Source organism: Pan paniscus, chromosome 7, assembly GCF_029289425.2.
Source record: "Pan paniscus chromosome 7, NHGRI_mPanPan1-v2.0_pri, whole genome shotgun sequence".
Taxonomy (NCBI): Eukaryota; Metazoa; Chordata; class Mammalia; order Primates; family Hominidae; genus Pan; species Pan paniscus.
The window spans coordinates 147642559-147668690 of record NC_073256.2 but is presented as its reverse complement, the minus strand read 5'-3'; the positions used below and the strand labels follow the sequence as shown (position 1 = coordinate 147668690).

The 26132-nt window shown below is 41.1% G+C and overlaps 1 protein-coding gene across 14 annotated transcripts in view; it reads left to right on the top strand.

Moving 5' to 3' along the window:
• The window catches only part of ASAP1 (ArfGAP with SH3 domain, ankyrin repeat and PH domain 1), a 394403-nt gene that overhangs the window by 146724 nt on the left and 221547 nt on the right, over positions 1-26132 (top strand). For 2 of the 14 annotated variants that reach the window (XM_055116956.2, XM_055116951.2), the window contains exon 2: positions 9639-9781. The exons of 11 other annotated variants lie outside the window; for them this stretch is intronic. In XM_055116956.2, coding sequence (XP_054972931.1) covers positions 9764-9781 — 18 coding nt within the window. In that variant the 5' untranslated portion in view covers positions 9639-9763. Of the gene's footprint in view, positions 1-7937; positions 8093-9638; positions 9782-26132 lie in introns of all 14 variants that reach the window. One more of the 14 variants, XM_055116958.2, reaches the window with a different exon arrangement.

The window sequence follows — 26132 nt, the reverse complement described above, 5'->3', positions numbered from 1 at the left end:
GAATTTATTTTTCTCCTCTGAATTGCCTTTGTTGTTATTCCTTTGGATTTTGAACTCACTTAACTCTGTGCTGGAAAGTTTCTGCTGATTTTTGTCTTCTCGATCTCTGTTTCTTTAAATTCTAAATTATTTTGCATTTTTCCTTACTGTTGAATTGCAACACTTAGTCTATCTTGTCACAATTTATGGAGAATGATAGCAGAATCTATCTCAATAGTATAGCAACTAAACATGTATATCATCGTTTCCTAGCTGACAGCCTGCATGGAGATGCATCCTTTAAAAAGGGGATGAGGATGAGAAAGGTACTGTGCCATATAGTGTTGGGCATACAACCGAGACGGCAGTAGACACAATTTGTTAGTGATGTCCGGTTACTAGTATTGCTGAGTTTGTGACCTACTTTTTTACCTTTTCTATTCCTTGTGCATACGTGTAGCACTAAAACAGTGTTCTGTTGCCAACATCTCCAAACATTAGAAACATAAGTAACTTTTTTTTTCAGTTTCCCTGGGCTCCACAGAATGTAGAGTGGGCACATCTGCACAAAGCACAGGGCACAGCTTGCCCTTGAACGCTTCACAGCCTCTGTCGTTGCCACTGTTACCCGCTTGTGTACTCATCCTAGCCTCTGGGCAGACCAGCAGAGGCACAGACACACGGGCATCCAGCTTATTCCTTCCCTTTTTTCACCTCCCCATTTAGCTTGTCTTCTTTACCCACTTTCCACAGTCCTCTTAGGTAAGAGGCCATTCATTTCGTTAATAAGGATGTTTGTTTATTTGTGTTTCGAAAGTACATACTACGTTCCAAGCACTTTGCTAGCTGCTAGGATGCAATTGACTACAAGACAGATGTGTTTTCTGCCGCCCTAATACCTGTAATCTGGTCGGGCAGACATATGAATAAACAGGAGTTTACAGTGGAGTGTGGTCAGTGCTGTGATGGAGTTAGTGCAGAGGTCCTGGGAGACCATGTCAGGGCACCCAGCCTTGTCTCCCGAGTCAAAGAAGGATGTCCAGAGGAAGTGGCACCTCAACTGAGATCAGAGGGATAGAGGTGGGAGAGAACCTGCCACTTTTGAGGAAGTAAAAGATGTATGTTATAGCTAAAGGATAATGGGGAACAAGAATGGTAATGAGCCTGGAAAGATGGGGGGCTTATCTTGGAAAGGCATGGAAAGCCTTTAGGGTTTGAAGCAAAGGATTGGCGTGCTCTGATTTGCTTTTTAGAAGGACCATTGTGACTGCAGTGTGGAGAATGGATTGGAGAGGGAAAGCATAAATGAAAGGTAACAGTGTTTGTAGACATGACCCAGTGAGAGCTATTGGTGGCCTGGCCTCGAAGAGGAGATGGGATGGAGCTAGCAAAGATAGGGATTCAGGAAATATTTAACCCATGCCTTCTGTCTCAGGGCAGGAGTGATTTTCAACCCTTGAAAATGAGGGCTTGTCCTGCCTGTCTGCCATTTGGAGTCTTCATCTATGTTGTACATCATGTTGAAAAGATGTGTATTAGCTTCCTACTAATCAAAGCATGTTTGTGGATATGGACACCATTACAGGTTTCTCATGCTTCCCTTGGCTCCCAGACACTGGGCTAAAGTGTTGGATTGGTTGTGCAGTATCCATACTTGTCAACTAGCTATTTGTCATTTATTTTGCACCCTAGAGGCCAAAAATGTTAGAGCAGAATGATTCCTTAAGTTTTATCCCATCCAACACCCATGTTTAGCAATGAAGACATGGGGATTCAAAGAAGGGAAGTGATTTGCCTGGACTCCCACAGAGAATTGGGACTGGAACCCAGATGTTTCAGCTCCCAGTTATGTGATTCTTTGGGCCAGACAATGGCCTCTCTGGCCAATTTAGCTACAACAGCATGTCACTTTGCCAGTTTTACTTTTCCCACTCCTTTTCAGCAGCAGTGAGTTAGTCTAAAATGTGGCAGTTAAATAAATCAAGGCTGATTTTGGGTGCGCCCTTCCTTTAAGGCAATGGGCCTCTCCAGAAGGAACAGTGTGAACGTTGTCTTCCGGCTCTACCTCTGCTCCCCGCCCCCCGCTTTGTTTTCTTTGTCTCTGACAGCAGTGGACTCAAAACCTAAATTCCCCCTTCTTAAGCCACTTGGTGAGTGGCAGGGAGCAGTAGGACTCTGAGAGGTTCTGGGGGTTTTATTGTGATGGGAGATAGTCGTCCTGCACTTCTGTAGATTACAGGCCAGCAGGTGGAAGCCTGGGCTGTGGAATCAGATTGGGTTTGAGTCCCAGGTCTGCTTCTTGGCCACTGGGCATGCAAGACCTTCATTTTCTCATCAGTGAAATAGGAGCAGTCATACTTAATTAGTTGACCCTTGAACAGCCACAGGTGTGAACTGTGCTGGTCCACTTATACGTGGATTTTCTTCAGCCAAACGTGGATTGAAAATGCAGTATTTGCAGGATGCAAAACCTACTTATATGGAAGGTTGACTTTCTGTACCCTCAGATTCTGCAGGGCCGACTACGGGACTTGAGTATACACAGATTTTGATGCATGGGGGGAGACGAAGTAATCTCCCACATGCAGTGGGACAACCACAATTAGACTTCAGATTTTAAAAGATAATATATTTTTTAAAAACCAGTGCAGCGCCTGGCCCATAGTTGATGGTAACTATGCTTAAATTAGATTATTATTCGCTGTCCTTTTACTACAGTTTCCCAAACCATAGATTTAACCCCCCACACAGCTGTCCACCATCAGTTGCCCTGGTATCAGTTTTTTAATGAAATTTCAGGAGTGTGAGATTCTTTGTGTCTGCCCTTCTAATAGGTGGGAACTCTTACCTCTCTCATCCACTTAGCCCCCCAAAAATGACAGTTAAACTTGAAAGCTACCAGACTGTGAAAAAGTAAATAAGAACCCCTGGCCAGGGAGAGGGCTTCAGCCTTAGATGTTTACAAGGGCCTGAAGCAGAGAAAGAGATAGAAAATATGTAAAAGCAAATTTTACCTGCTTGGAAGGTAGCTTAATTTTTTTTTTCTTTTAAACTAATTCTGTAGTCGGCCTTGTGCTCTGTAGAGCTGGATGAATGGTTAAAAAGAAAGGGGGAAAAGCCAGAAGAAATTAATTCTGTGGCACAGAGCTGTGAATTCTTCCTTGATGCAGGATCTGAGGTTGAAGGAGGTTAAATATGTGAGGGCCAGAAGGAACTATCATGTAATGAATGATAAATCTCTAGCTGCTTCTCAGCAGGGCAAAACATGGGCTTAGCGAACGGGAAAAAAAAAAAAAAAGTAGCAGGTGGAGATAATTTAAATAGCACAGGGACCCCTGCTTACCAATCCCTCCACAGAGTTTTGCCCTGGAGTAAGCATGATATCAGGGTGCTTGCTGCTTCCTCCAGTGGCCCGAGCTCTGTGTGCCTTTGTTGAACAAGGTTTTCGTGGAGCTGAGGTGACTCTCATGAACAGAGAATACCTGTCCTTCATACAGAGAAGCACCCAAATGCAAACATCTACTTTTTCTGGTGTTCAACCAGGTAAACCTCTGTTTAGCAAGAAACATCATCCCCAGAGTGGGGACTGTCTTGTCCTTTCAGAAGCTAGTACCCTAAGCAAGACTCATAAGGAAGGTCGGGCCTCCCTAGGTCTCTGTTTCTTCTGAACAGTGATGAGCTACGTGCAGAGAGAGTTAAAGGTCACTATGCAGCTGACAAGTGTGACCAGTTCCCAGTAAATTCCACTTGGCTGGGGTTTCAGAGGTGAGCAAGGCAGGCTTTTTACTCATTACACAAGAATCTAGACATCCCTTTAATTGGGTGGCATTTTGGGTGCTAAAAGGAAGGGGCTTTGAGAGGCAAAGATGATGGGATATCATAAATTTTTTGTTTTCTTTTTAATATAGCGCAGCTCCTATACTTAAGATTTAACTTTGAAATGTAGCATAGCTAAGATCTGGTCCAAAAAGATTTCTGATATCTCCATGAAGCCTAGTTAGGGATTGATAGGAAAAAAAAAATCTTGTGCCACAGCTTCATGCTATTTTTAGGAACCTTTCTGAAACCAGTGGCAGCCCAAGTTAGAGCCCAGCATTAAGTCCACCTCATGCACATCATACAGTTGCAGCTTATGGTGAAAGCTTTCTGCAAAGCTTTTCTGCTCCTGGGTTAAGGCCTTCCAGCATCAGTCACATGTAATTAACAGCTATATTGTGTGCTTACTTTTTGCTAGATGTTTCGTAAACATTATCTCATATAAACCTCACAATAACTAGGTATTATTATCCCGTATCCCTGTTTTACAGCTGTGGAAAGTGAAGTGAAGGATTTTTGTCATACAGCCAGTAAGTGCCAGAACTGACTTGAACCTAGCTCTCTGTCTTGATTCAGGAACTACTGCTCTTTCCATTGGTGGCTCCTGGCTAATCAATGTGATAGTCTTTGAAGAAAAAAAAAAAGAGTTACTATCTTCAGAGTTTTAAACTTATCTGGGAGAGAATTTAGGACTTTTCTTTGTGAGACAGTCTTGCTCTGTTGCCTAGGCTGGAGTGCAGTGGTGTGATCATGGCTCACTGTAGCCTTGAACTTCTGAGCTCAAGTGATTCTCCTTTCTCAGCCTCCCAAGTAGCTAGGACTCCAGGTGCATGCCACCACACCTGGCTAAATTTTTAATGTTTATTCATTTATTTATTATTTTGTAGAGACTGGGTTGCGCTATATTGCCCAGGCTGGTCTTGAACTCCTGGCCTCAAGCAATCCTCCCACCTCAGCCTCCCAAAGCACTGGGATTACAGATGTGAACCACTGCTCCCAGCCTAGGACATTTTTATTATTCCTCTCTCTGTTAATCCAACAACCCTGTCCACATTCCTGTAAATTGGCTTTGTTCATCTTTTTTACTTCCAGACATGTTAATTTTAAAAAGAAGGCATCTTACTGTCTTTTTAATGGCTTCTGTTCTCTTCCAAGTTAAACCAAAGAGTCATTTGTAATTTGCCTCAGTAATTGGACTGTGACTTCAAATGGCTGCTAGAATTGGCCTTTTGTTGACTTTACTGGAGTTAAAATAATTCTCTGTTTTCATTAGCCAAGAGAAAGACTTGTGACTCTTGATGCTTTTCCCACTGCAGGAGCAAAGCAGTAACCCCAGTAAGGGAGAAGAGAACTTAGATTTGTGGTAAGTCCACTGTGTGTTGGACACTTAAACATATTTTAGATGTATTATCTCATTCATCTTTCTGACTGCATGAAGGTGCTATTGCTGTCCCCATTGTGTAGGTGCAGAGAGAGTTAAAGGTCACTGTGCAGCTGACATGTAGTCGATCTGGGATTCAAACCCAGGTCTGTCCAGCTCATGTTATTTCTACTGTATCACACTTCTCACCTGTATATGTTGAATGGCCAGAGTGAAGGCTGGGCTTTATGGGATACAGAGGAGGTGACTGTACACCAGGGGAAATCAGTGTCACCTTTCTGACGCTCCATGGCATTACCCTCATTCAGAACTCATTACCAAATACTTCATGTAAGTAACCTCGAAAGTCTTATGAGTACGTCGAGAACTAGTTCCAAGTTACAGAACTGTTCTTGTGGTGAAAGTGGTTGAAAGGCTATAGATCATTTTGGTTATTGGATGGAAATGCCCTCTCTCTCTGGTTGATTAACAGAGAAGACTTACTTAGTATACCAGCCATTGTTTCTTTGTATGGAACGTTGCTTGTTTTGTCCCATTTTCTCATCTGCAAAATGTGGGTATTAATACCTATTACGTAAGATTATTGTGAGAATTGAGAAGTATGATAGTGTAGGTAAAACATTAGCAGAGTATTTGGCTCTTACATAGAGGCTCAAATTGCATTAGTGGCAGGAGGAAAGTCTGTTTTATTCATTGTTTCTCCCTCAGCAGCCAGGCCATTGCAAGGCACATGGTGCACATTCAGTAAATGTTGGTGAGTCATTGATTTCTTTTCTCCCTTTGTACTTATTTTTTACAGATATTTGAGCACCTAGCCTTGTGCTGGACAATAGGGGACATGGGGTCCTTCACACAAGAAACATTTGTAGCCTCATGAGATAGATGGTCATTTGTGAAAATAATCTAAAGAAAATGACCCATTGTTGAGTGGTAGATGGTGACCCTTGAGGCTATAGTGTGCAAAGCTGATTTGGAAATCCCTCCAGCCAGCTCTGGGGCTGATTGTGGTGGGGGTGGGGGAATCCTTACTTACTACTTTTGGCCCTGCTGTCAGAATTGGACCTTGTACTGTCATTCTAAGCTGGGTTGAGCCTGAGCACGTCTTGTCACCTCTGTGACTGAAGGCTGATTTAATATGTCATGAGGCAGTTTGGTTTCAGGAAGTGGTTTGCTGGGGCATGAGCGATGGATGTTGGAAGTTAGAAAAGAGCCAGAAATTAAAATGCTAACTCAGTTGGGTGATTGAATCCAGTCTTACCTGGCGGGGCAACCACTTACTGATTTGGAAAGTCTTGGTGAATCCATTTTTTGCTACTCACACTGGGGAATGGGGACCAGCAGCATCAGTATCACCTGGGAGCATCTTCAGAATGCTGAATCTGAGCCTCCTCATCAGACCTGCTGAATCAGAATCTGTATTTTAAAGAGATTCCCAGATATTTATGTGCAGTGTGAAAAGCAAGCTTTGGAAAAGAAAGGGCAATTCTGTAGACTTTAAGCTTAGGAACAAGAGTATTTTTCTGGAGTCATTTGAATGTCAGTCGTTAAGCAGGGCTGCCAATTAGGGCTGATTTTCTCACTGTTTAATACTTGCCAAGTATTTTGAGCAGTGGCTTCCCAGACTGAGCTGCTAACTGAATAAAGGTGGCATGATTGCCGATGAAAATAATAGTACATTCGAGTTTTAAAATGTTTTTATATAGATCCTTTTCTCTGTTCACAGAGCAGTCTTGTGAGATCATCTCATCTCTGCTTTACAGGTAATAAAACTGAAGCACAGAGAGGTTATGTGACATGCCTAGAGTCACACAGTAAAATCAGTAGCAGTTTTGAACTGAGGTCTTAAAATTCCAAGAAGTTTGGAGCTTGCTTTTTTTTTCCTTTTCACCATCTAAATTTTCCACATTGAGATATGAGAGAAATCCTCCATTTCTGCCATTGCATTTGTGTAGGTGCACAACAGGGAACGTGAGGCAATTATAGTAGAGAATAATCTGGACCAGGAATGGCGTTCTGCAATAATCACCTCTTGAATAATAAACTTGGAAAGTTTCGTGGTTGTTTCTGATTCAGAGCCTGGAAGAGCAAGCCATTTCCCTCCTCCTACCCTTGGTTTACTAATCATTCACTTCCTCTTCTGTAAAGCCCAACTCAAAGGACCCCTGCTTTGTAAAGCCTTCCCTCTGGGATGGGGTTGGGGGGCAGGCAGATAATTGGTTCCTCGTTCATATTTTATTCATACTTCTGTTAACAAAGCTGATCACACCATCTTAACTGCACATCTTATTACCCACATGCGCAGACAAGGCTATAAGATTCCTGAGGATCTAGAAAGAGTCTTCTTCACCATTGTAGCCCCATTGTCTGGCATGTGTTGGTCCTTCATACATGTTAAGTGAATGAATGCGTGTATGCATGATTCAGACTTTGTTTTTTGCCTTTCTTTTCTTTTTCCCTATAGTCTGCTTTTTATAGATTTTTAATAGCATCCAAAAGGGTAGTAGGGGCAGGAAGATAAAGGGTAGGAAATAAAACTCAAATTCTTCAGTTTTGAGTTCAGTTCTCAGTTCAGCTCCTCTCCAGCAGCTTTTAGGAAAGCATTTTAAAGAAAGGGAGGCTCACTTGGGGCTTGAGGATGGTCTGGTCCCTCACAGTGAATAGACAAGCATCAGGTGCAGCTGCAGTTGTTATGGAATACGTGCACATTACCTTTCCTCAATGTCCCCTCGTAAGCAGTGAAATGTAATAAATGGCGTTTTAGGGAGCCGAAGAGTTGTCAAGTTTCCACAGTTTGGAGAACTTTAACATATGGCATCTTGGGATCTAATGAAATAAATAATTCATGCCTGGAAATATAAGCAAGAATGAATCTCTCTCCTTGCTATGTGAATGGGGACTTTGGTTGCCTTTTTCAAGGTATGTATGAAACATATTCATTTATTCAGTCCACTCATTTATGTCCCTTTACTTTCTCACTCACTCGTCAAACTTATCAGCCTCCTCTTCCCCTTCCTTTTCCCCTCTTCTTTTCCCTCCTCCCCTCATCTCTCTTCTCACCGAAACCCTGAGGGAGATAGGAAGGTAATAAGTATTATTGTTTTGTCAGTGTCTCCATCACACACCTTCTGTTTTTCTTTCTTGAGGCATCTCAGAGGGAAGTGGCAGGAGATGACTTTCAGCAGACCTTTCCCCTTAGTGAGGACAGTAAGTCCCAAGGACATGTAGAGGCAAAGATGAGGGGCAGATGAACAAGCAGCTGTCTGGCCTAGGTCTTACAGAATTATTTTTCCTGGAATTAATATACTTAGAATATATACTTTAGCAAGTGTCTATTTCTGGCTCCAGGATTTTTCTTTGGGTGTCAAACCTGGTTTTATCTCTGAGATTTTTCGACACTAGGAGAATTTGACATTCACATTCTAAGAGTGTTCTGTAATGTTTCCATTTACATACCAGTTTTCTTCATTTTTTGGCTGGAGGGGTATGTGAATATATACAAGAATCTGAGCAGATTCATTTTTAGCTGCAGCAGAGGCAAGCCTCAGGGGAAAAGTCAAGATAACTGGATTCCTGAAATGGTATAACTTGGCAACTCGTCTTTTCTGTTCCTTAGCCTGTAAAGCATTATTTGGTTTTAGAAGAGGAGTAGCTCCTACTTGTGAAGGTCTTCATTGGAATGGCACATTGAATGCATGAACCCTTAAAATCCTTACTCCCTTTAACCCAAGCCACATCTCAGTGGCTTTAAAGCATATCAAAGCAAGGAGGGGAAAGTCTGTGTGATACGGTACTAAAATTGATCCTGTAGTACCAGGCATGAGGAGAGGAAGGAGGAGTATCATCATTATCCTGTTAAGGATTTGTCATGCCTCAGAGCATCTGCAAGGAAATAGTCCACAGATAAAGTTCAGCAAGTGATTTGCAATTGGTAGAGGTGGTTTGGCATTTTGAAAAGCTTTATAAATGTGACTGCAGCCTGAGAAGAATGACCACCACTGGAATGAGGGAAGGCTGGAAGGATTTAAGGGGTTCTTTATGAAATCAGGCACACATCCCCATGTCGACTAGGCTAGACTCAGGCACCATAATAGCCCTGGTTCAGGGTCACTCCTCTTTCCAGGAAGGTTTGGATCCTATAGTTAGAAAAGAGGAATCTTGGATCTCTAGGTGAGAGTTAGAGAAAGTATTCTGGGCATCCCAAGTTAGAATTTGGTGTCTTTGCTTAACGAGTTCTGTGAGGGAATATGGGCTACTGTTGTAGGCCTTGCTGTTTCACCTGAACCATCCCTGCCCTTGAAGGACTTAAAGTTGGAAGGAATGTGAGGAGGCGGAGTAGCACAGTTATATGACATCTAATCCAAAGTAGAATATGCGAGCCTTAAGAGAAGTGCAGAGGGCTGTGAGGAGTATGAAGTGGCTGGCAAATAGATTCAGTATTATATTTCATTTATTCATTCTGCAGATATTTATGGACCACCCTTTTATGTTGCTATTGCTGTGCTGTGCTAGTATTGGAGATACAAAGATGAATATGACATCTCTCGGGCCGTTGCCAACTGTCGAGTGCCAGGAAGAGCACTTAGATAAATGACCATGTACAATGGGGTACGTGCAATTATAGGTCCACTGTTATTTGCTGTTCTGAATTCCAAATGTTAAGAGTTTTGACATGAAATTTTGTTTCATGAGGCTTTTAGAAGCTAAACTAGAAACCTACTGGATATTTAAAAACTGTGTTACCAGAATCTGATAATGGAGTTCTACACTAGTCCCTGTAGGGTATGTTGTATAATAAACAATAAGTATACTGTAATTTCTTTCTGAAATCTACAAAAGTATGAATTCTAAAACAGCCAGCCCTAGCTAAAGGATTGTGGATACAAGTAAGATCCTTCAGGTGATTTGAGAGTTTACCTGGCTGTATGGGCTACCCTGGGAATATAACCACTCTTTATAACATCCTTTCTTCGAGAATGGTATGTGCTAAGTTATAAACAGCTGACTTAGGGCCATCATTTTAAAGTATGAAGCCTTCCAGTCTTCGCCTCCCCACTCTTTTCCATTCTTAAAGTTTCGACCAGTCTGCAAGGTAGCTGCCTCCCTAAGGATTTGGGGTATTCTCTAAAATTTGAATATATGATATTCTTGTGCCCTTTGAATACGCTGTTTAAAAATAAATTTTAAAGAATATTCTCATGTAAAAGTAACACACATACTTTGGAAAATACAAAACATAGGAAGAAGGAAAAAATGGCCACATTCTTACTGTGAACACATTGATGCTTTTTCTGTGCATGTTTTTGTTTAATAATGTTAGTCTGACACCTTCTCATTCATTATAACATACTCATTTTCCCATGTTATTTACATAGTCTTGGTAAGTATAGGTGTTTTTTTTGGTTTTTTTTTTTTTGGTTTTGAGATGGAATCTTGCTCTGTCGCCCAGGCTGGAGTGCCGTGGCACCAACTTGGCTCACTGCAACCTATGCCTCCCAGGTTCAAGTGATTCTCCTGCCTCAGCTTCCCGAGTACCTGGGACTACAGGCGTGTGCCACCACGCCCAGCTAATTTTTTGTATTTTTAGTAGAGACAAGGTTTCACTGTGTTAGCCAGGGTGGTCTCGGTCTCCCGACCTCATGATCCACCTGCCTTGGCCTCCCAAAGTGCTGGGATTACAAGCGTGAGCCACTGCGCCCAGCCTTGGTAAGTATAATTTTTAATGGTTATACACAGTTTCATTCTGTGTATTTATCATAATTTACTTAACCATCTCCCATCATTGGACATTGTTATTTGTCCTTCCCTCCCTTCTTTCCTTCTATAAGTAATGCTGCTGTGAACATCTTGCATTGACCAGATTACTGGGCAGATTACCTGTGCTTCCACAGTGGTTTTACCATAGTACAGATGCCATCTTCTTCCCATAGTGCCCTTGCCTAGTATATTTTAAATTCTTGGAGGACAGAGTCTCCTTCAAATTTGTCTCTGGGTCCTCTGCACTGCCCTGCTTAGGGTCTTGAAGGTGATTAACACATTTGTTTAATGGATATGCAGACCAGACTTCTGAATGCCCTTTTCCCTCTTAGAGATAATGTGTAAGAGCTGGCAGTGCTCTGTAAATGCACAACTGCAGGTAGGACACTGCGCCTCCAAATAAAACATGTCCTGATAAGCATTTGCAGGGAGGTTTATATTCTCAAAAGATATCCTCTTTATTAACAGTTGTTTCAACAAGGAATTTTTTTTTTTTTTTTTTTTTAATATCAGCTCTTGTAAAAGAATGGAATTACCCTAAGGAGTGAGTTCTGGGGACCCAAATTGAGGAATGGTGCCCTCGAAGTCAAATACTGGAACCAGAAAGGTTAGAAATAGATTAAAAGCCTCAGCTTTATCAGAAAAAAGCCACAGATGAAAAGCCTCAAGCAGCTTCCAGCATGGCTGAGGAGATAAGCTTCCCATATTTGCATTAATTAGCAGGAGCACCTAGCACTGATTGCTTGATGCGTGTAGCTGGAGCTCCTGCCCGGGGAGAAGAGTTCCACGCAGCATGGATGCAGGAGTCGGACTAGAGCACAGTTTGAAAGCGCTTTGGGATGGCCTCACCCTGCATGGGTGCTTGGTTGACTGTGCGTGGAGGTGACTAGAAAGGACAAGCCTGGGGAAGAGATAGGCTGGGGTAGGGACCTAACAGGGCAAGAGGGTATGTGTTTGAAATGTTAAGTCAGTTTACCAAACCTTCCCAGGGTCTCTGCTATATGCTAGACTGAGTGGGAAGGGCTAGGGGTATAGAGGTGACAAAACCCAAACACAGCCCTCTGAGCGTTCCCTATGTTAAAGGGCACAAATAGTTGCTATAATAATGTTCTATTGAATATGTAATTATGGCCTTTGACATAATCTGTGTCTGATAGTTTGCACCCAAACTTGTGAGATAGGGCTTACTCGTTTTGCAGAGGAGAAATTCAAATGCAGAGGGTTTGAGGCATTTGCCCACAGAACTCGCCTTCCTTGGCTGTTAGGCTTTATGAGTTAGGCTTTATGTCCCCATCATCGCATTGAACTGTGTTTCCCATGGTCTGAGAAATTTAGCCTAACTAGGCCTCCCCCCAAAAATCAGTTTACTTCTCAAAGATGGATGGATGAGGGGGTCAGTGGGTGAATGGGTGGATGGATGGGTAGAACAAAGACAATATTCATAAAGGAGGGTGTGACTGATGAGTAAGTGCATGGTGCCATCATCTATACTGCATTGTCCCTTTGTTCAAGCTCTTCCTAATCTGAAGTAACCTTACCTACCCTATCTTATCTTTTATTATCCCCCAACATCCATCCATCAAGCTGTCCTGTCATCCTTCTATACTTTCATCCATCTAACTATTATTTGCTTGTTCCAGGCACTGTGCTTTGGACAGGCAATATACAAAAATGTGTAAAGTTCAGTCCTTGAACTCTTGGTGATATGTAGTCAGCTTTGTTCAATTAGAGTCAGATAATTCTGCTTAACAGTCAATTTCCCTGTGTTCCTTCTGGCCCCATTACTAAAAATGCTCTAACTGCTCCTCTCTGAGCAGTACTCTTCAAGGTCTCCCTCCTTGGCCACCAAGAAGTCTTCCCTCAAATTGTGCTCATTCCCCTTTTTGACCCCCTACGGGCCGTCTTCATCTGAATCGCTCCCTGCTATGAGGTGTTTCCTTATGCCATTAGCATATCTTACCTTGTTTATAAACCGATGTCTAGATAAATGTTCCCTGTGGGTGTGAACTTTTGCTTCTCATCATTTCATAATGATAAGCACAAAGGTGTTAAAGTTGTTTGCTCATTTGTGCATTCGTTTGGGCAGTTGCACACTTTTTAAAGCTCAGTAAACATGTCGGATGCTGTGAATCTTGATCATTTTCCCCAGTCCTGGTGTGATGAGCATGAAGATGATGATGGGTAACCCTTATTGGGTACTTCCTGTGCACCAGGCACTGTTCTTAGTGCTTTACATGGTTTAACTCCTTAAACCCTCACCGCAAACCTCACTGTATAGAGGAAGGAACCAGAGCATACAAGTATTAAGTAAGTTGCTCAAGCAGGATTAGAAACTCAGGAATTCTGGCCTCCAGACACCCTCTGTAACTACAACTCCATCAGTACATGAAGGAGTTCTCTAGCTGCTGTGACTCCCGATTTTGTGAAGTGTTTTTATTTTATATCAAAGTAAGTGATGGACTTAAACTGTGAATGAAAGTAGAATGTCATATACGCAGTGAGATAAACATCAGTGAAATAAATGCTAGCTTTGTTTTTAGTTAATTGAGAATAACTTTGTAAGTTCATTTTGCAGCAGGTTTTTGTTATGGCCCAGTTTTCGCCAAAGCCTATTTCTAGTGTTTTATAAGAAGCAGTGCAATGTACTTCAGGTGGTCCTGGTGTCTAAAACCTACTCTGCCATTTGATACTGTGAGAACTTGAGCAGATTACTGTGCCCTGAGCCTTGTTTTCTTCATTTGGAAAATAGCAAATAATTCTGCCTGGCAAATTTGTTGTGAGGATTGAGAGAGATAACACCTGTTATTTTCTAGTACCATACCTGGCACATAGTAGGTTTTCAGTAAGTGGCTAAAAATAATAGATATATCAGAAACTTGTTAGCAGGCAGTGATTTTCTAAGTTAAGACAGGTACCAAATTATTTATGATATCTGTTCCAGTAAAGCCTTGGCTCATTATTTTGTTTTTATTTATTTTTAATCAGTATTGGAACATTGTTGGTACTCGCTCAGCAGGAACAAAATGTGATAAAGTTAATCAGAAACCAGAGGCGGAAAACTTTCCACGGTGATATGCATAAACAAATATTTCATATTTTTTACAGAAAGTCTGGCTATTGCCTATAGAAGACAAAAACTGGTAACAGCCTTATTCCAGCTAAATTTGAATGCCAGGTTGACACTAATCATGGATGCTTTCCCAGAGCTTTCAGAAAAACAAAACCAACCTGTTGTGTTTAACTTTCCAAAGATGTCAGAGTTACAATTGGCTGAACATATATGACGACTCTCTTCATTTCAGTAATTAAAACAAATTTTTTAAAAAGATACCTCCTGAATAGATAAATATGATTATAATTATGTTTTTCCTTGGTTTTATTTAGACCATAAAATTTTTTCTAGTGATAAGATCATTTTGTTTTGGCCGACATACATAAAATTCTCTTCATTCATGAAATTCTGTGTTCACTAGTACCTGTAGGCTGGCACCAAGTCAGTTTTGTTTTTTGTTTTTTTTTCTTTCCAACTTGGTGGTTTACAACTCCTTGAGTATTCCACTTTTATTTGTGTATGTTTCTGAAAGTTCTGCAAGGAAGGTCAACTATTTAAAGTCATTACTGGTATATCTTAATATTTATTTTACTAATACTTTTTTTTCATGCTTGCTGTAGGAAAATGAATGTGGGTTGCCAAGCCTTCCTTTTCTCTTAGGTCTGGTGTTCTCTGAACTAATTCACTCCAAGTGTTGCTGTCAAGGAAGACTCAAATTATAAGGAACCACTAGGACCATCTTTATTAGAGACTGGCCTTTACTTTCTTAGGTCTTAAATAGGGTGTGGATGGGAGAGGTTTTCCAGTTCCTCTTTCACAGGCATTAGGACCAATCTTTGTGGGCAGCCACCCACTCATGAGTGTATGTCTCTCTGTCTCTCTCTCTCTGTCTCTCTCTTTCTCTCTCTCTCTCTCTCTCTCTCTATGGTGTGTGTGTGTGTGTGTGTGTGTGTGTGTGTGTGTGTGTGTGTGTAGAGTGTAAAAGGAATGATTGGTTTTACTACCCCATGAGGAGATCCAATATTCTTATGGGGGGAGGGAATATTAGGAAAGATGTTTTTTTCTTCTGTGCAAAGCTGTCATGCTTTCTCAGTGATTACAGAGATAAACTTAACAGCTGCATTGCTAAATTACCTCTCCCTCCCAGTGGCTGCATCCTACATCACAGTCTGCATGTGGTCTCTGTGGTTCATTGTCACTGGTTCCCAAACCAAAGGAAGCCATTGGTCTTGTTGAGTGGTGACGCTTATCTTCATAAATCCTGGCTGTACCTGGGCGCATCCCCTTTTAGTTTATTTTCAGCCCAGCCCTCATAGCTCACTTTCCCCTGCTTAAAAATTTTCATGGGTTTTCCCTCACCTTTAGAGAAAAGTTGAGTTACTACAATTTGACTCCCGTTTTTGCCTTTATGGGGGTTCATTTGAACCTCATACTTTGTGGCTAAATTACACTATAGTCACTTGAATCCATTTATATATACAATTTATGGTTTTGACTACTGTCTAGAATGCTTGTTTGTCCAGTTTTCATTTTCCTACTTTTATTGCTCCAATGTTTTGAGATCTTGGATCATTATTACTAAATTTCCAGGTTTTATGGATAGAATTTTGTTTTTAAAAGGCATTTGTTCTTTAGGGCCCCCAAATTTTCAAGACGCCCTACACATTCGGTTGGCCATTTTAATCCCTTCTCAGGGATGGGTTTTGTCCATTAGAACCTCTGTCCTCCGTGCCGGTGAACTGGAAATTTAAGGCGGATGTGATGATGATGAGTCTAACAAAAAGCTGTCCTCATCACATACCCAGTCCCCCACAAGGTTTTTGTGGATACAGTCAGTGAAATACCCACTCTTAGGCCATCTAGATTAGTTCCTCACAGATTCTGGGGATTTCCTACATCTGATGAGTTTCTGATTGCATGTCCTGAAATGGCACCATTTTTTTAGGCCCTTACCCTTCGTTGGACATTATCATGGCTTTTCAATTTAGACATCTACTGACAGTGATTCTACTTTGCCCATCAACCAAATCTGATTTTCTGTACCTGGTTTTAAGGCATCCTATTATCTGACCCTTCCTCATGTATCTAGTCTCAACTACAACTTTCTGTTCTTATCAAGTTAGTCTCTTTCCATTCTGAAACACTGTTCCCCACACATCCCTGCCTTTGGCCTTCTTTAGCTGTCTGCATCCTGCCTTTTTTTTTTTTTTTTTTTTTTCTGTGATGGAGTCTTGTTCTGTCACCAGGCTGGAGTGGTGCAGTGACGTGATCTCCTCTCACTGCAGCCTCTGCCTCCTGGGTTCGAGTGATTCTCCTGCCTCAGCCTCCTGAGTAGCTGGGACTACAGGCGCGCATGCCACCATGCCCAGCTACTTTTTGTATTTTTAGTAGAGACGAGGTTTCACCATGTTGGCCAGGATGGTCTCGATCTCTTGACCTCGTGATCCACCCGCCTCAGCCTCCCAAAGTGCTGGGATTACAGGCGTGAGCCACTGTACCCAGTGTTTTTTTGGTTTTTGTTTGTTTGTTTGTTTGTTTCCTGGCATCCTGCCTTCTTTTAAGGCTAAGTCCAGATGCCATGCTCTCTACAAAGAGGGCCTTACTTTTCCAGCTGGTGTGGATATATTTTTCCTCTCTCCAACAGTAGTTACTGCAGAGCTCACAACGTAGTGGCCCACTTGCCAAATCCATCCCATGAAGGTTTTGTTTGCTCCACCAAATTTGCCTAGTTGCTGTTATTTGTATTTCAGGAAATTTCACATAAATATTGGATTTCTGGCTTGTTTGAAAAACATAGACCATTTAGTAATAGTGCATCTCCTTTCCCAATTGGCAAAAGCCAGCTAAAGCTATTCAATTAGTGGCTGTTTTACTTAAATGATGAAGGTTGTTGTAACTTTGCTGCAGCGATACCCACTCCTTGTTATAATAGGCCAACCTTGCTTCTCTCATTAATATTATCTTCCTGACCCCAGTAACTATTTGAGTTTATGATCCTTTGGGTTCTTGTTCATTTAGTTGTCTACCCCCACCACACTCTATTTCAAATTATTTGTGTAATTTTTATGAGAGTAGGGATAACAGCTTTCTAAAAATATATTTTCCCCAATAATGTGGATACTTTGTTGGGTAATTGCCAAATCAGTGATTGGTTTTGATATTGTGGCTTGAATGCCATGGTTGATGTACACATGCCAGAGCTGAAAGGCCTTTCAGTTTGCCAAAAGGGGATCTTATTAAGTGCTTGCAATTACATTCACACATCATGATTAATAATGAGTATCCACGTGGAGTGCAGATGGTAACAGTTGTATTGCAATTGGTGAACCTTAAGCAGTTTCAGATGAAATTTCAAAAATATTTTGATTTGTTTTTACCAATAGACTAATAATTAAGCCATTTCTAAAAGGAGGAATTAATATACAAATGCAAAAGGGATTTGTAGTTTTGACTAAAACATCTCCAAGTTTGGAGTCACAATATATTTTATGTTTCTTTATTTTTTCCTATTTGGCAAAATAAGTAAAGAAATAGTGGTTTCCCAGATATAGATTATTAGATCCCTAAAACATGGTATACTTGCAGGATTTTAGACACTTCTGCTTTGACAGTGTGATTAAATCAAATTGGATTCTAATTAAAAGATACTGCCAAATGTAGAACATATATATTTGGTTGGTGCAAGAGTAATTGCGATTTTTGCCATGCCATTCCTTTTTTTTTTTTTTCGAGGCAGACTCTTGCACTGTCGCCTGGACTGGAGTGTAATGGCATGATCTCGGCTCACTGCAACCTCCACCTCCCGGGTTCAAGTTATTCTCCTGCCTCAAGTCTCCCGAGTAGCAGGGATTACAGGCACCCACCACCTTGCCCCACTAACTTTTTGTATTTTTAGTAGAGATGGGGTTTCACTATGTTGGCCAGGTGGGTCTCGAACTCCTGACCTCGTGATCTGCCTGCCTTGTTTTCTCGAAGTGCTGGGATTACAGGCGTGAGCCGCCGCGCCCAGCCTCCATTACTTTTAAATGGCAAAAGCCACAATTACTTTTGCACCAATGTAATATAAGATGCAGAGTTTCTTAGAGGAAAATGAGTTCACGTGCCATGATTGTGTATGTTGATTCCTGGGTTCCCCACATATCACCATATAGATATGTTGCAAAACAGAATAAATTAAGTTGTTTGTTTTTTTAACCCCCCCCAAAAAACTATTTTTTACACTTTGGATAAGTTTTTTAGCCTGAAAATCTGGACCAGTACTTAGTTGTAGATTTACAGTACCTAGACTTAGAGATATAAACCCCTGTTCTTAGAAGGTAGAAAGCCCTGTCATGATTTAAAAAATCAAGGACCAAGGAGGGTATTCCCTCTCTCCCAGTAGTAAGTTTTCAAATTAGTTAAAAGCATATGTCAGTCTTTATGGAAAAAATCAAGAAATGATGTCATTGACCATAGAGAGATTTGTAAAAACTTAAAAGCAATGGAGAAAGCTATAAGTGATAGGGAAACATTGTTTATGTTGATCCACGGATCTCTAATACTAGTTTTATTGAGTTGTAGGTTTATTTATTTCTCCCAGCATCCTTTGTGAGGGGGATACATATCATTTCCAGTTTTACAGATAAGGTAATTGAGTTTATCTAGATGAAATAACCTTGTTCAGTGTCATACAGCCCCAGGTTATCTGACCCCAAACCTCTGCTATCTTCTACCACACAACACAGTCACCAAGTATAATGTTTTTTGAGTACATATACATATGTACTCTAAACCTATTTGTTATTTGGAAAAATAGCATGTTGGTTGTTATATGTTATTTGGAAAAAGTGAATCTGTAAACATTTACTCACCCATTTTTAGATAGATCAGTGACTGTTAGACAAATCACTGACATGGATTCTTGGTTATGGTTAAATGAAATGGTGCTATTAATGACCAAGCAGAAGAATGAACCGATAAAATTCTCATTTCCTTGTTTATTTTTAAATTTCAATAAAAACTGAAGTGTTAAATTCTAACATAGAAAATTAAATTCACTTTTGGCACTCTTCCCAGCCCCAATAACTGATTGTTCTGAATTTTAAGTAACTGGATAATTCTGACTATTTTATTACAAATTTTCACTCTCTAATAGAATCGCTGATGAGCATGTATTGCTCTCCCTCTTTTCTGTTGCCTTTTGTTGATTTGGATAATGCTACAGCTCAAAGCTGGAAGAGTCCAGTAGGATTATTAAATTATATGAATCATGCTCTAAGAAAGTTCTAGTCTGGATTCTGAAAATGCTGACATGGTTGACTGCTCTCTACTGTGGCAGACTGTGTGTCAAGGATGCCTCCCAGGAGTTGTGCTGATTTGTGAGGACTAGTTGTCAAAAGATTCCATAACCATTATCACAAGTAGACTTTATCCACAAAATGCCCAGTTTCTTGGGACATATAATCACAATTGAATATATACCACACCACTTTTAAAAACTTGTATTCTAGGCCAGAGGTCAGCTACCATTTTATCCTGCTGGATTCTCCTGAAATCCATACTCCATATGAGAAGTAAAGGTAGAAAAGGGACAGCGAGGAGTATGAGCAAGCACTGGTCTGGTAAAATCATCTTTGTTCAGTTCCAGTTGGGCTACTTACTGGCCTTGTAATGTGTTTTAAAGGCCCCTTGATCCCTCTGAACCATGGTTTCCTTGTCAGCAAAATAGTCAAGAACACTACCTCTGCCTATCTCTTTTTGATGACCAAATAAAATAAGGAACATGTAAGTGCCACTTTTAGGTATTCTTAGAACAGTACAAAGTTGCTGAATGAGACACAGACTCAGGTTTCTAACCTGGCACATAGTTGATGTTTATAAAAGTTAGTTCCCATCTCCTCTTTTTAGTTGTAGGTTTTATACTGATTATTGGTTCAAGAGAGGCAAAAGGTTGTAAATAGCTCAGGGTCGCTTTAGTTATGGACGCCCCTAACTATTTTAGTGGACCAGTTTCCTGCTTAACGCTCTATGTTCTTTCCTCCCTGCCTTCACTTCTCTTTTTTCTCCTTCTCTGTCAACTACTACATTGCTGACTCTTTCTCATCTGTAGTATAGAAATTATACAATATTTTTACAATAGAGAAAGATCTAGAAATTATCTAGTCAAGTCTATTTGTTTTATAGATGAAGGAACTAAAGCTGAAAGAGGTTAGTTTCTTGTTTGAGATCACACAGCTGATAAGCACCCAAGCTGGAATTTGAACCCTGTGCTTGTTTCAAAAGCAAATTTATTTTCACTGCATTATGCTGCTTTTATGATTTGCATTCCCCCCACTCCATTTAAAAATATGCTTAACTATCTCTGCAGAAGTGGATTTCTAACACCTGCCATTAACATCCACTGCGGTTTGTGAGCCAGTCCTCACATTCCCTCGTTGCCATATTCAAGACTCCATGTGGGACAGCCATGGATCTGGCAGAGAAGCAGATTTCGGCAGAAGGTGTGGGTGACTTCAGAACCCCTAGTGCTGGGTGTATGATTCAGACCTTACATGAGAAAAGAGTAATTTCCTGTGCCTCCCCCGTGTACTTTTAGGCTATAGCAACCACAAAGTTCAGAGGAAGGTGTAGGATTCGTGTACTTCTGTTCATTTTTTTTCCCCTCTCTGTCTCATTGTGAATCAAGGGCTTGATTTTGGAGATTTTGCTTTTACCTGCCAAGCAGAGGGACTAGGATTTGTTCTGTCCCTTGGTAGACATCGCTTTCGATACCTTATTAGGGTATCACTTTCAATAACACTTTCTACTTCAGCTTCCTCATCTGTGAAATGGGTTTGAGGGTTCCTGCCTTGCTTGTCTGTAAGGATTGTTTTGAATGAACTAATGGATGAGGAAGGGCTTTGTAAACATTCCTAACACTCTCTAATTGTGAGGGCCTTTATGAAAAGACTTAAAAGTAAGAGGTAAAAGCCATGGATTTGAATTCTGGTTCTGCCACCAGAGTGGTTACTGGGTACGGTGAGTAGATGTTGGGTGGCCCAGAAACAACAGCTCCCCCTCTCTTCTGTTTCACCCATGCATATTTATATTTAGAAAGGATTTTTAATGCATATGGATGAACTATCCCAGGAATTAATTAGAGTTTTTTTCGTCCAATGTCTCTCGACTCTTTTATCGTATGTCCCAGTCTAATATTTGCACTCTTAGCTGCAAAACTTGATGATGCATCAAGGAAAAAAAGAGAAAGGCTTATTTGCATGGAAGACTTTTGCAAAGAATGTTTTCTTATTGGCATATATTGTCTTCATGTGTTTCTAATGAAACAGAAGCCAGTGAGTCTCTGGGTAATTTCTTTGTTTCCACCCTGACGCTGTTGATGTCAGCAAAAAGTGCAGTTCGTTTTTAGATAGGGTCATATTTTCTTTTTTTTTTTCATTTAGCACAGGAGTGGTGGACTTAACCTGCCACACCCTTTTAATTTAATAAAATATGTCTAGATTATGGGATGTGACTACAGCTTTCTGTGGTTGGTCGTGTCCATCCTAAAGATCTGGACTCAAGACCTTGAAATGCTCATGTTACTACAATGAAAAGCATGTGTAACACAGCAGTAAGTGTTTACATTGCTCATTCCCTTTATGCTATCTAACATCATAGAGAGTTAAAGAACTCATGGTTTGAGGGATATTGGTACTAATTTACATAACTTTTATAAGGCCCTTTGATTTTTTTTTTCCTCTGGTTTTCAACACACTTATTAGGTCTCTTGTCATGGCACAGGGAAATAAATCTTCAGCCTCGCTGAGAACCAGACTACTTTGGATTTCTTCCTTTCATGGCTAAGAATTTATTTGCTCCCTTGAGCTCTACCCAGATGAGGTCCTCCCGAGAGGCTCCCTGCCACTCTCTACATCTCTGTGAACTCCACTGGCAGTCTGAAAACTGTCCTGCTACGTCCATGTGATGGGCCCACAAACGCCTACAGCCCTTCGTCAGCAGACACAATATGAGTGGCAAAGACATTTATGTAATCTGGGGACAAATTTTTAAGCTCTTTTGAGAAATCTTACAGAAATCATTTCCCAATTGGAGCTAATGGCTGCTTGCTGGTGGTGTTTCCTAAGGCATTTGAAAGCCATTTCTATATCTGTACTTCCTTTATTCCCACTCTTTAGACTTCTTGGTGCCCTGTTAGATTTAGACTATTATGACACTTATTTTTTGTTTCTGTCATGAGAACTCTGTGTCACTTTGTGCTTGTCTTTAGGAGTTTTCAATGTTTGTTTTTGCTTACATTTTTAAAGATGGGATTGTCTAAACATTTTTCATGTGGTAAAAATGGAATTCATATTTTGAATTTGTATTTTTTCTAATGAACTTTCTGGTTCTTTCCTCTCAACCTCATCTGCTTCATCTTTTGTTGTCTTAAATTCACTGGATATGAAGAACTAGTATGGCTTATAGTTATTGTTTTTCTCCTGTTGCCTATAGCCGTTGTCCTCATTACCAAGTGGCTGCTACAGGAAACCATCTTTTAGGTGAATGGCCAGACTGGATGGGGCAGACTGGTTCCCCTTTCTCGCTGACGCTGTTTGGCAGCTGCTTTCTTCCCAGTCTCACTCAGGTTACCGTGGCCTGTGGTCCTCAGCTAGAGCATGTATCGTAATCAACTAGGAGATTCTGATCTGGAGAGTCTGGGATGGGGGGCCCTGGGTGCCTGCATTGAAAAGCACACACATGTGATTCTGATGTGGACGGGTGAGGGTGGGGTCACACTGTCAAAGCCGTACCTATTGTGAGTCAGCTAGGCTGCACATGGACAAGGGACCCCAGGGACTGACCTCCCTCAGCAGCAGGCAGAGTCCTTCCATCGTCTGCCATTGAGTTCACTTAGTTTTCTGTGTCTGCCAAGACCTCTCCTGGCACTGTCAGTGCACTGCTCTCCTTGTCCCTTTATTTCTGTTCCTTCATTTCTGTTGACTCACACTTTCTACCTTCTCATAGTTTAGGGTCACTCATGCTGCCATGGAGCTTTTTTGTTAGAGGAGAGAGAGAGAGAGAGTGTGTGTGTGTGTTTGCAGTCTTGGCTCTCAGTTCATGTTTGGCCTGCAAATCCCAATCACAAATCCATTTGGTCAGAATTCGGGCTAAGTGTTTACTCCAGATTGTCTCAGCTGTGGCTGAGGTACTGTCACAGAAGACCCTGGGATCAGCCTACAGGACACAAATGCCAGCTTTTTTGTCTGAGGATACCTGTCAGTAGCATAGACCATCACATGTCTTAGCAAGCTGGTTCTTCGTAGTCCATGATTGGCTACAGTAGAAGAAAAGCCTAAATTTTGAATTCATAGTTAAGAGTTACAGTCCTTGTTAGCACTTGTTTACAGTGTGATCTGGGGTAAATCATTTATCCTTTATAAAATGGAGACTAATGTGGCTTTTGTCACAGTAGCAGAATGTATATGGAATCACTTTGTGAACTTAGAGGAAAGGGAAGAGATTGTTACAGCTGGAGCAGCCCAGTGCCCCCCAGCCTTCTTTTTTAAACAAATGAGGAATGCAGCTCTAGGAGTTTGCTGTGCCCAGGAACGTCATAATTTATTAGCAGCAATGCCAGACCTAGAGGTCAGGCCCCCAGGGTTCTTTTTGTGACATCTTTTGTCAGGGCAAAGCATCCATTCATGGAACTGGGCTGAATCTTTCTCATACTCTTCCCTTAAAGAGGCTTGCCTTTTTGAAACTTGGTTCTTTCCTTGATCACTCTGTCATAGAATCTGTTCTTGGAGCCGCTGATGAAGTCCGGTCATTATCAGTACCTTTACTTCTGCAAAAAAATGTGACTAGTATTATCTTCTACTTGGTTGTAACGGTTTACGTTCTCCTCCAGTTCTGTTGTTCTCCGTGAGGAATGTAGTTTTTTACATGGCTTTTCCATTGGAGAGTTACAACAAAAAAGCAAAATAAATCTATCTTTTCTCTGATATGGCCTCCTTATTTGTTTTAAAAGCATTTTTATGTTTATTTGGATAATATTTAGAAAATATAATAGATTTAAACATACATAATTTTAAAAGCATCGAAATGCTTACGTTTCTCTTAATTGTGCAAGAATCTTTATATACGTAGTTTTTTTTTTAACTGAAGTTGCATCCTGCTAGTAAAATTTGAACGAATTGCTTTATAAGTTGATAAGGCCCCTTTAAAACCCTTTTCACTTCTTAGCTCCTGTGTGTACCTCTGTTTAGAAGGTGTTTTCTCCTTCCTAGGCTAGCCAGGAGGAGAGCTTTTGTGTGCGGGCGCTGGGATGCCTCAGGGGACTGGTAATTGAGAGAGGGGTATTGACCTGGGTCATCCATCTGAAAGTACGTAAGTGCTGCTGCCCAAAGCCATTATTACTGCCTTCCAGGAATCTTTGATAAGTGAATTAGTGGCTTTCTTTAGCTCTCTTTGACCTGTGGAAAGCCCAATTACAGGCTTCTTTGTTCACCCATTTGTAACTTCTTTCTGTTAGGGCCAGGAATATAACTTCATCTGAAGACTTCTCCCAGTTGTGGGTTTCAAAGCATTTGGAAGAAGAAAAGGAGCTACCATTTGTTGAGTGCCTTTGGAGTGCTCAGAGCTTTGTATATGCTCTCATTTCATTCTTGTCTAAGATCTAGAGATGGTTAGGATTATTCATTCCTGTTTCACAGATGAAGACTCTAAAAAAGTTGGAGAAGTAGCTCAAGGTCATCCAGCTACAAAATAACACAGCTCTGAGTTGAATATGGAGCTACAGTCTCAAGAGTCTATGCTTATTATGTCTCACTAAATGGTTTCTGTTCCAAGTTAAGGGTAGTGGACTATGAGGAAAAGCGAAGAGAGGTTTATCCTCCATTTCCACCCACAGGTATACAGAAATAAGAACTACAGTAGGTGTAGCTAAGAGCCAATCCAATCCTGTACTGGTGGTATTCAGGAAGGCTTTATGTGGATCAAGATTCTATGCCAGAGAACACAGATTCCTTCAGTTCACTTCAGCATACATCTGCTCTGTGCCTGGTACTCTGCTAAGGAAAAGAAGTCCGTGCTTCCAAGGAAGTGAACTTCGGTTGATCACTCGGACTTGAATGAAATATTATGTCATCCAGTATTAATTCTCAAAGATACATCCTCAACAATGAATGCGATAGTGAGAAGAGAGGCAGAGGTTGCTACGTCAAGTTGATATTGTGTGGCATAAGTATGGGGTTAAGTATCCCCTTACCTGTTTTCCGTTTAGGATTTAAGGTAGATTGAGTGGTCTGGTGCAAGGGTTCAGACCATAAACCACAGCTGTTTGATTCTTCAGCCTGGTTCTTTGCCAGCTATTATCTCCTCTCTACCAAAGATCATAGTAACCTCCCCATTTCTGCACCTCCTCCAAAACAAAACTTCCCCGTAATGGTAAGTGAAAACTTGGACTTACTGAAAAATGCCAGAAGGCCAAGTTGAACCTCCATCTTTCATGCCTTATTGATATGCATGCCACTTCTTCCATCTTCATAGTATCAGTCATTTGTCATCCTCTAATAATTTCAAGGCTTGCTGTCATTTTGAGTTGGTACTTCCCCAAGGGAAAGCAGTGCAGGCAGGGAGGTATACATTAGTATGAGAAGAATGAAAAATGATTATATAAGGTATTGTGAGTCATAGACTTTTACATTCTAAAGGAATTTATTGCAAACATTACCTTTTTGGAGATGGGGAAACTGAGAATCAAGATCTCAAAGCCAGTTAGTAGCTGAGCCAAGGCTAGAACTCAGGTCTCTTTACTTTTCTCGTGGACCCCAGCTCCTCTGCCCCCCTTCATCCTATGGAGGATGCTAGGACTAATGGGATTTTGAACAAGTCTTGGGAGTAGGAAGTGATGAGCTTTTTTAATGAGAACAGGCAAGGTTTTATCTATGTGGCAGATGTTACCAGACAGGGCAGTGTTAACCCTGGCTGCCCATTGGAATCACCTGGGGAGTGTTACATGTGGGCTAATGTCTGGGTCGCACCACAGACCAGTTGAAACTACTACTTTGTTCTCCTCGAAGTGTGACCTATCTCACCAGCTCTGTCATCTTTAGGAATGACATTATAAGCCAGGTTTTCTGGAAGTGAGGTTTGTAGACAACCTCCATCAGGATGCCCAGAGATGCCCAGAGA